The sequence below is a fragment of the Rhinopithecus bieti genome, unplaced genomic scaffold (assembly GCF_001698545.2).
Source record: "Rhinopithecus bieti isolate Rb0 unplaced genomic scaffold, ASM169854v2 scaffold_9769, whole genome shotgun sequence".
NCBI classification, from domain to species: Eukaryota; Metazoa; Chordata; class Mammalia; order Primates; family Cercopithecidae; genus Rhinopithecus; species Rhinopithecus bieti.
The window spans coordinates 255,231-265,856 of NW_016806163.1; the positions used below are offsets into that span (position 1 = coordinate 255,231).

The following is a 10,626-nucleotide window of genomic DNA, read 5'->3' on the forward strand; positions in this document are numbered from 1 at the left end:
GACATGGGGGAGAAGCTGGAGCTGAGACTCAAGTCGCCCGTGGGGGCTGAGCCCGCCGTCTACCCGTGGCCGTTGCCGGTCTACGTGAGTGCCGTTCCCCACCGTCCCTCCCGGCCTCCCCTCCTCCGTCGCCCCCGGGGACACCCCAAAACCCCCCAGCCGCGCGCGCCGGTCCCTCCTGGGGTACGGAGCCCCTGGACCCCACTGTCGCTGCTAGGACCCCCGTTGCTTCCCCGCCGAGGGCCCCACGGCTCTTTCCCTTAGGCTGGGAGCCCCCCGCGCCCGGGGTGGGAGCGGGAGCCGGCGCCCCCGAGCCCGGCCGCGGTGCCGTTGCCCCCGCCGGGTTGTCCCGATCGCAGAACGGGAGGAGTAGCTCGTGCCGGCCGCGTTTGGACGTGAAGCCCGCCCGCCCGGCTCGTTCCCGGCGCTGTCAGTGTGCTCCGCCGCCTTGTTTCTCTATTTGAGGGCGCCCTTTCCTGTCTCCTCTCCTTTTCTTTTTAAAAATTAGGCGTTTGTCACGCTTTTCCTACTCGGGCTCGGCGGGCCCGACGCTGGGAAGGTGGGAGATAACGTCCCCTTGAGTGGGCGGGAGCGGTCTGACCTTTGGAAATGGGGAATTTTGGCCCCGGTAATGTTGAGTGGGTATGGGCTGCCCTGGCCCTGGGAAATCAGGAATCTTTCACCTTTTAATCCTAGTGGGCGGGACAGGCTTTACCCTTGGAAATTGGGACTTCTGTCCCCCGATCTTGAGTGGGCAGGATTGGGCTCACCCCGGGAGTTAGTAAATTTTGTCTCCTTCATCTTGGTGACCGTTGGAAGATGACAGGCCGGGTGGAATGTTACAGAGGCACCCCCCGGGGTGGTTCCAGAAACCCGCGTGCGGCTCCCGGGGTGCGAGTCCCGGCGTGGCCCCTGGGGAGGCGGGGCTCGTGCGTCCGCGCTTGGGACCCTCTGAGCACGCTCCGGGGCCGGGAAGGGCGCTTTTTCGGGGAAAAGTGAAGCAGGCGCTGTCGGCTAGCGTGTCCGGGGCGGGAGTTTTGGGGGGCGCGCCCGCAGGGCCCGGCCGGGCATCCCCGCGCGCCCTGGGACTCCCGCGCGCGCGCTCGGCTTGTGTCAGTTTTTGGAAACGTGCTCGCTGGGGGCGGGGTCAGGACGCGGAGAGCGCTGGGGAGCCCGGGCTGGCTCACTGCCGCGGGTCCATGCGAGTGGGAGGGAGAGGGAGAGCGGCTTCCAGCCCGGCCGCACGTCCCGCGCGCGGGGCTGGCGGGGTCGGGCCCTGGGGCTCTGGCTTCTGTGGTTGGGCAGCTCTGGGTGTGCGCCTGGGCGGCCTGAGACGGGTTCCGGCCGGGAGAGGTCCTAGGACAAAAACTGAAAGCGGAGGCAGCGCTTCAGCGCCCCGATCGGTTTTCTCCCTCGAATGTTCAAACTCCAGAATCCTTCCAGCCTCCACTTCTCTCTGTTGGGCTCTCACCGTTTTAGGTGATAGAAGGCGTCTGACTATAACGTTATTACAAAAATTTTATTAGACTAGAGTAGAATGAGGAGTTCTATCTGTGACTGAAGATCAATTGAGGTGGCTTACCACCGTCCGACCAGTCCCAGTATATGGCTTCACGTTAATTATTTTATGTTATGTTATGTTATGTTATGTTATGTTATTTTTTGAGACGGAGTTTCGCTCTTGTTGCCCAGGCTGGAGTACAATGATGCGATCTCGGCTCACTGAAACCTCTGCCTCCCGGGTTCAAGCGATTCTCCTGCCTTGGCCTCTCTGGTAGCTGGGATTACAGGCATGCGCCACCACACCCTGCTAATTTTGTTTTTAGTAGAGACAGGGTTTCTCCGTGTTGGTCATTCTGGTCTCAAATTCCTGATCTCTGGTGATCCGCCCGCCTCTGCCTCCCAAAGTGCTGGGATTACAGGCGTGAGCCACCGCGCCTGGCCTTACATTTATTTATTTATTTATTTATTTATTAGCCACCGCGCCCGGCCTTACATTTATTTATTTATTTATTCATTCATTCATTCATTCATTCATTCATTGAGAGGATTGCAGCTTTTGTTGCCCAGGCCGGAGTGCAGTGGTGCCATCTCTGTTCACTGCACCCTCTACCTCCTGGGTTCAAGCGATTCTCCTGCCTCAATCTCCTGAGTAGCTGGGATTACTGGCATGAGCCACCACGCCCGGCTAATTTTGTATTTTTAGTAGAGACGAGGTTTCTCCATGTTGGCCAGGCTGGTCTCGAATTCCCAGCCTCAGGTGATCCACCTGCCTTGGCCTCCCAAAGTGCTGGGATTACAGGGGTGAGCCACTGCACCTGGCCTCACATTTATTTATCTTCCTCTTTTAGTTCACCTAGGGCGTAGTTCACTGTTTGCAGGGTACAAACTGAGAGTTTGACAAACAAAATGAGAATTTGACAAACTCATCGGGTGGTGCCCTGACCAGCACTGTCGTCCAGGTGCAGAACCCCCAGCTTCCCTGCGGCGCCCATGTCCTCAGCCTGTCTGGGAGCTCCTGGCTGCTCCCCATCTGGCCTTACCTGTAGTTGTGCCATTCTCAGAAAGTTGGCTGAATGGAATCAACAGGACATTTCCTTTTGGTCCTGGTGGCTTTCAGGCGGCCAAATCCATGTTGTTGCAGATTTCAAAAGTTACCCCATTTTTTTGGTGACTGTAAATCCATTGGACAGTTGGACCACAGATTGTTTATCCGTTTGCCTGCGGGTCACAGGACTGTGGGCTGTTTCCAATTTTTGGTGATTAGAATAAAGCTGCACTGAACACCACTGGCGGGATTTTTGGTGAAAGTCAGTGTTCTCAGGGCGAGGTTCTCAGGAGTGGACTGCACGACCTGTGTTAAGTGTCTGTTTAACATCTGCATCCCAACAGTTGCCGTTTGTCAGTGCTAAGAAACCCACTGGAATCCGATGTGGGGGCCTGGGACAGCGGTCCTGCCAGGGGCCCGTTGCCTTTTCCTTGATACTTAAGTGAACATTCATGTGAAGGCAGCCCCGGTGTCCCCGCCCACACGCCTGGTGCCCTGCCTGGCCAGCCCCTGTTGTAGATAGTAAAAGCGAGGGCTGTCGGGAGCGGCTTTCTAGTGGTGGGCGGGACTGTGCGGAGTCTTTCCTTCCCTGGCCGGGCCCTGGCTTGGCAGGACGTGCTGGTCCTGGCGCCGTCTGCGGCCCGTTGCTGCTCTGGTTGGCCTGCTGCCGGGCCTAGCATCTTCATTGGCCCAAGTGCCAGAGGCAGCCTTCCGACAACCCTACCGTGACATTTGTCGTTTTCCCGTTGTTGTGTTCCCGTTGAGGAATTTTGCTTTCTCACAAGAAGTGAGGGGCGGTTCTGATTTTCCTTTCTTTTTTTTTTTTTTTGAGACAGAGTCTCGCTCTATTGCCCAGGCTGGAGTGCAGTGGCGTGATCTCTGCTCACTGCAAGCTCCGCTTCCCAGGTTCCAGTGATTCTCCTGCCTCAGCCTCTCCAGTAACTGAGATTACAGGTGCCCGCCACCACTCCCGGCTAATTTTTGTATTTTTAGTAGAGACGGGGTTTCACCATATTGGCCAGGCTGGTCTCGAACTCCTGACCTCAGGTGATCTGCCCGTCTCGGCCTCCCAAAGTGTTGGGATTACAGGCGTGAGCCACAGCACCTGACTGTAGCTGCAACAGCACATATATTCATGATTCATTCCAGCAGCACCTACTGAATACTCAGTGTTGTGGGGGCACAGAGGACAACAAGCCAATATTCTCTCCCCCCGCCCCCCGCCCCACCCTGCCCAGCGTTCTTAGTCTCAAGAAACCTGTAAAATGAAGACAGGCCGGGCACAGGGGCTCACGCCTGTAGTCCCTGCTCTTTGGGAAGCCCAGGCGGGAAGATCACTTGAGCCCAGGAGTTCAAGACAAGCCAGGGCAACACAGTGAGACTCCATCTCTACCAAAAAACATTAAACAGTGGAGTTAAGTAGATTATAAATAGCAGCTCAGCCGAGATACTGTGCTGAGCACAAGGTCAGCCGAGGTCCCCAGGGAGGGGCTTCCACTTCTGCCCTGGGGGACCTGTGGGTGGCTGCTTGGAGGAGGGGCCATCCGGAGGAGGAAGCAGAAATAGCCACAACTGTCCACACTCGGAAATGAGTAGTTCGGAAGGGGTTTGCCCAGTTGGCAAACGCCAGGGGGAGGAAGGGCGATTTTTGTTCTTATATGACCTGGGAGTTCCTGGATAACCACTTTTCTCAAGCCCCGCGTGGCATTTCTTATTTTTTTGAGAGGGAATCTCATGCTGTTGCCTGGGCTGGAGTACAACTGTGCAATCTCGGCTCACTGCAACATCTGTCTCCCGGGTTCAAGTGATTCTCCTGTCTCAGCTTCCCTAGTGGCTGGGACTACAGGCGTGCGCCACCACGCCCAGCTAATTTTTTGTATTTTTAGTAGAGATGGGGTTTCACCATGTTGGCCAGGCTGGTCTCGAACTTCTGACCTCGTCATCCACCTGCCTGAACCTCCCAGAGTGCTAGGATTACAGGCGTGAGCCACCCCGCCTGGCCCGGCGTGGCATTTCTAGGGCAGGATGGCCCTGCCCTTCTTCTGGTGGGAAGGGCACAAGTGGCATTATTAGTTGTTTGCTCGGAAAGAACCTGCAAGGGCCACAGAACGGGACCTTCCCCTCGGTGACTCACGGGCTGTGGGCGGGCAGGGGCGGCCTCCACTGGCCAAGGGTCCCAACTCTCTGACTCTCATTGATGAGTGAGTACATGTTCCGCCTGACAGCCTGGCCTGGAGCCCGGCTGTGGGTGGCGGTGAGTGGGCAGCTAGCAGTGAGTAGCAGCCAGGGGCGGGGTGAGCCATCCCCACCGTGACTCAGAAGGTATTTTCTGCTGCTGACCTCTGAGCATGAGTGTCCTGAGTAATCCCATCTCCCCCGGAGGCAGATTAACCTTTAGGCAGCTTTGTGTGAGTCAAGGAGTTGCTTTAAAAAGGAAGGAATGATAGAAAAAACCTAGTGTTCCATTTTATAGCAAATGTACACTGTTCTGTTCCTGGTGGCCTAAAAGAGGTTGCCGGGGGCACTAGGGGTGTGGGGGGTGGGTTGTCCCGAAACTCTGCAGGTGATACAGACACTCCAGCCTAGCTTCTGGGGAGGGTTTTTTTTTTTTTTTGAGACGGACTCGCTGTGTCTCCCAGGATGGAGTGCAGTGGCCCAATCTCGGCTCACTGCAGCTTCCGCCTCTTGGGTTCCCAAGTAGCTGGGATTGCAGGTGTGAGCCACCACTCCCGGCTCTTTTTTTCCTTTAAAAATCTGCTTGTTAACTCCTGCTCATCAGAGTGTATATTTGCAGTAATTCGAGTCTGGACTCCCAGGTTTCAGTCCTCAAATGTGGCCCAAATAAACACTCCACTTATATTAATTTTGCTCCAGTTCCTTTCCTTTAGCTCCACAGCATAAATCTACAATTATCTTAAAATAGAAAGTTTAAAAAACACACGGTTGTCTAGGCACGGTGGCTCATGCCTGTAATCCCAGCACTTTGGGAGGCCAAGGCGGGCGGATCACCTGCAGTGAGGAGTTCGAGACCAACTTGGCCAACATGATGAAACCCCGTCTTTACTAAAAATACAAAAATTAGTTGGGCTTGGTGGTGGTTGCCTGTAATCTGGAGAATCGCTTGAACCTGAGAGGAGGAGGCTGCAGTGAGCCGAGATCATGCCATTGCATTCCGGTCTGGGCGACAGAGCGAGACTCTGTCTCAAACAAACAAACAAAATTAGATAAAGGAAAAAAGAATTTGTGTTCAAGTCATATTGGCCACTGATGGCTGCACGTCGCTTTAGGTGTTACCGATTCCAGGAACAGGAAGATAGTGGCCGAGACCAGGAGGCAGGAACAGATAGGTGCCTTTCCACGCTTGCCCCTGGTGTGGTTGGGAGACATGACTGAAAGCCTTGCTCTTGTCTCTGGGTCTGATGCATTTTGCACGCCTTACTGGGCACGGACTGCTTGGAGCTGTTTTTCTTTTCCAGCACTGTGGGGTATAGGAAGGACCCAACACAGTTCTTCCTGTGCTCTCCAGCAGTCAACACAGAGGAGTTCCGGAACCAGATACGTGTATCAAGGGATTCATCAGTTCTGCGTTTCCAACTGGGTAGCCCCGATTCAGCTCACTTCCTACATGTCTACCTCGACACAGGCTCAGATCCCACGGAGTGAGAGCTCAGTCCCCAAGACTCCCCAACTTTCGTGGCACTTAGAGGCCCCAGGTTGTGGCCTGTGCTTCTGAGTGATCAGCTGTAAATTCAGGTTCCCATCACCCCTTGCTCGGCTTGATTACGTTGCCTCAGCAGCTCACAGAACTCAGAGTAACACTTAGGTCCTCTGGTTAATGATAAAGGACGATCAGTAGGATGCCCATGATACTGAGAAATGGACCCTCAGGGCAAGGCATGGGGGAAGGGCCCACCCTCCTTCAGGAGTCTCCTGGAACCTGTCCTTTTGGGTGTTATTTCTCTTATTATTTAGAGGTAGGGTCTTGCTTTGTCACCCAGGCTGGAGTGCAGTGGCTCGATCTCTGCTCGCTGCATCCTCCGCCTCCCAGGCTGAAGGGATTCTCCTGCCTCAGCCTCCCCAGTAGCTGGGATTACAGGCGTGAGCCACCACGCCTGACTAAATTTTGTACTTTTTGGTGGCGCCTTGCTGTGTTGCCCCAGGCTGGTGGTAACTTTGATAAGCTTTGGGCCTCAGCCTCAGGCTATGTGGTGGGGCCTGAGGTACAGCAGGGGCCCCAGAGGAGTCCTCCGGGGGAAGGACTGCAAGAACGGTGTGGCGCTGGCGGAGCCTTTTACCTGGAGGATCCCAGCGTTGAGCTCTTCTGGTCCTGATTTGTACCGAGCCCTCCTCTTCCCGCCTGTAGGCTGAAGGGATGAATTCCTGGCCCTGGAAGTTCAAACAGCAGTTCTCAGGGGCGGAGGTGGCTCTGCCCCCAGGGGACACCTGGTGGCGTCTAGAGACCTCTGCGGTTGTCACCACTGGGGTGGGGGAAGCCCGAGGATGCTGCTCAGCACTCACAGAGCTTGGGGCAGCCCCGCCACTGAGGGCAGGCACGAGGTGCCAAGAGCTGTGCCTTTCATGGCCTGGCACAGACTGCCGTGGGGTGTCGCTTGGTGTTCACATAGATGCCTTCTCCTGGGGCCAGCCCTGCCTTTATTGCCTGGGTGCTTCCTGGGACCATGCGTGTCCGGCAGGCCCTGGCCAAGATCCAGGCTTGCTCCATGCAGCCCCTGCCCCCTGTGGCCCCCTGAGGAAAAGACCTGAGGCGAAGTTAGTGTAATGGGAGTGTATTCGGGCCACGTTTGCGGACTGCAGCTCTGGAGACACAGATTGAAGTGCCCGGAGTGCATGTGCAGCAGTTACAAGTGGGGGCTTCCTGGAGTAAAGAAGGGGCAGCTTCTGCATTGGAATCACAGGAGTGAGTGCCCAGCTCCGCATCCTTCCTTGTATCTCAGGATTAGCCTGGCTAATTTTTGTATTTTTAGTAGAGACAGGGTTTCATCATGTTGGCCAGGCTGGTCTCAAACTCCTGACCTCAGGTGATCTGCCCGCCTCAGCCTCCCAAAATGGTGGGATTACAGGCGTGAGCCACCGCAGCTGGCACTCATTTTTTGTTTGTTTGTTTGTTTGAGATGGAGTCTTGCTCTGTCGCCCAAGCTGGAGTGCAGTGGCACGATCTCGGCTCATTGCAAGCTCCGCCTCCCAGGTTCACGCCATTCTCCTGCGTCAGCCTCCCAAGTAGCTGGGACTACAGGTGCCCACCAACACTCCCAGCTAATTGTTTGTATTTTTAGCAGAGACGGGACGGGGTTTCACCGTGTTAGCCAGGATGGTGTCGATCTCCTGACCTCGTGATCCACCCGCCTCAGCCTCCCAAAGTGCTGGGATCACAGGCGTGAGCCATCGCACCTGGCCAGCCACTTTTTTTTCCTCATTTTTTTTTGGACACAGAGTTTCACTCTTTTTACTCAGGCTGGAGTGCAGTGGTGCCATCTCGGCTCACTGAAACCTCCGCCTCCCAGGTTCAAGCCATTTTCCTGCCTCAGCTGCCCAAATAGCTGGGAATACAGGTGTGGGCCACCAGGCCCAGCTAATTTTTGTATTTTTAGTAGAGATGGAGTTTCACCACATTGGCCGGGCCAGTCTTGAACTCCTGACCTCAAGTGCCTGCCTCGACCTCCCACAGTGTTGGGTTGAGATGTGTGAGGCGCACGTGTGAGCCGCAGCCGGCCTCTTTCTCAGTTGGTTGCACCAGATGGGCGCATGCTGGCTGGCCGTGTGGGCATCGTGCCCTTCAGAAGGATGGACGGTCAGGCCTCATGCTATTGCTGCTCCTGGTCTGTGGCTTAGGGGTGGCCTTGCTGGAGAGGCCATGGGTGAGTGATGGCGTGCAGGGCGGCAAGCACGGAGGAGCAGGCAGGGCAGGGTGCCGCGCCCAGGCCGGGGCACTACAGTTGCTGTGCTTTTGTTTTTCCTCTTTTATTTTTTTTGAGATGGAGTCTTGCTCTTGTTGCCCAGGCTGGAGTGCAGTGGCGAGATCTCGGCTTGCTGCAACCTCCACCTCATGGGTTCACGCCATTCTCCTGCCTCAGCCGCCTAAGTATCTGGGATTACAGGCGCCCACCACCAAGCCCGGCTGATTTTTGTATTTTTAGTAGAGACAGGGTTTCACCGTGTTAGTGAGGCTGGTCTCAAACTCCTGACCTCGTGGTCTGCCTGCCCCATCTCCCAAAGTGCTGGGATTACAAGCGGGAGCCACCATGCCTGCATGTTTTTCCTTTTTTTTTTTTTTTTTAATAACAGCCTTATCGTGACAATTCACATATCAAAGTTCATCTGTTTTAGGCTGGGCATGAACCCAGGAGGCCGAGCTTGCAGTGAGCTGAGATCGCGCCACTGCACTCCAGCCTGGGCGACGGAGCTAGACTCCATCTCAAAAAAAAAAAAAGTTCACCCGTTTTAAGTGTACATTTCAGTGGTTTTTAGTCTATTCACCATTGTCTAATTCCAGAACATTGTCATCATCCCAAAAGGGAGCGCTGTTGCCTCAGCAGTCAGTGCTGGTCTCCCCTAGCGTCCTGGCGCATTTTTCCCTGTGAGGAGGCCCACGAGTCCCCTGCTTTCCTCCCTCCTGTCACACCGTGGCCTTGCTCTCAGGCTAGAGGGTCGGTGACCGTAAGCCTGTGCTCAGACAGCCTGTGCTCAGACGAGGGCGAGGAGAGTTCTGGTCAGCACATCCAGCCTCCCTCCTGTGTCGCTTTGCTGCTGGAGAAAGAGGGTCCCAATGCAGACCCCAAGAGAGGAGAGAACTTGAGGTGAGCCGCCGATCACAGTGAGAGCAGCCATGAAGCCGCTCCCTTACACAGCAGGGCTCCCTGAACAGAGCAGGCTGTCCTCGGGGGGCAGGCAGAGGGTGCCTGTTCTTCCTTAGCGCCTCTGTGTGTGAGAAACGGCCGGGGTTGTGAGTAAACCTGGGACGTACAGACACGCTCGCTGGAGCCCAGCCAGGTGGTGCCATCCGACCACCCTTCAGCCCCTGCTCTCTGGCCCTCTTAGTACAGCGGGCACGGGTTCTGCAGGCTGCCCGGAAGACCTCCCCCAGACCCATAGTTGCTCTGCGTCCTTGGTGGTCAGCTCATAAGTGTGAACCTTCCAGGTACCTTGCGAGTGCCTAGCTGTGCACTTTAAGATGGCGTTGCTCTGGTCATGTTTTAGGAAAGCAGAGGCCTGGTGAGCAGAGCTTCCTCTCACAGCTTCCCAGCGGCCTGTGTGGGTGGCCTCAGCCCCTCCTGAGCACCTCCAGCGTCTAGTTGCTTTGCATGTTTACAGGGAGCTCCTTTGGTTGCTGGGTAGCTTGGGCTGTTTGTTTGTTTGAAATGAACTCTCTGTCACCCAGGCTGGAGTACTGGAGTATAGTGGCATGATCATAACTCACTGCAACCTTGAAGTCCCGGCTCAGGCGGTCCTCCCACCTCAGCCTCCTGAAGTGCTGGGACTACAGGCATGCACCGCTGGGCCTAGCCAGCTGGGGCTGTTGCAGCTGGACTAGTTATTATCAAGTCAGCTGAAGCCTTGTCAACCATCCTTGATCTGAGCTCTCCTTGGCGCTCTCAGGCGGCCCTGTCCTCCTCCTGTGGAGGTCTGAGTCCCCTTTTCACACTGCCCTTGATCCTGCAGACAGATGCTCAGCCAGGAAGCAACACGATCTGATGTCCAGGCCCAGCTCTGCTGTGAATTAGCTGCGTGGACTTGGGCCAGGGCCTGTGTGGACCTTGGGTTCAGGGTCAAGTCTAAAAATGCTCTGTTGGACCAGGCGTGGTGGCTCACACCTGTAACGCCAGGACTTTGGGAGGCCGAGGCAGGTGGATCACCTGAGATTGGGAGTTCAAGACCAGCCTGACCCATGTGGAGAAACCCTGTCTCTACTAAAAATACAAAATTAGCCGGGTGTGGTGCATGCCTGTAATCCCAGCCACTTGGGAGGCTGAGGCAGGAGAATCACTTGAACCCAGGAGGCAGAGGTTGCAGTGAGCCGAGATCGTGTCATCTCAGGCGGGGGCAACAAAAATGAAACTCCA

General features: G+C 55.7%; 1 protein-coding gene across 1 annotated transcript in view; it reads left to right on the plus strand.

Annotated features, from left to right (window-relative positions):
* Positions 1 to 3: 3 nt before the first annotated feature.
* DOT1L (DOT1 like histone lysine methyltransferase) overlaps positions 4 to 10,626 on the plus strand; it is a 70,697-nt gene continuing 60,074 nt past the window's right edge. The window contains 1 exon segment of the mRNA XM_017874877.1: positions 4 to 84. Within this exon segment, the coding sequence (XP_017730366.1) occupies positions 4 to 84 (81 nt within the window).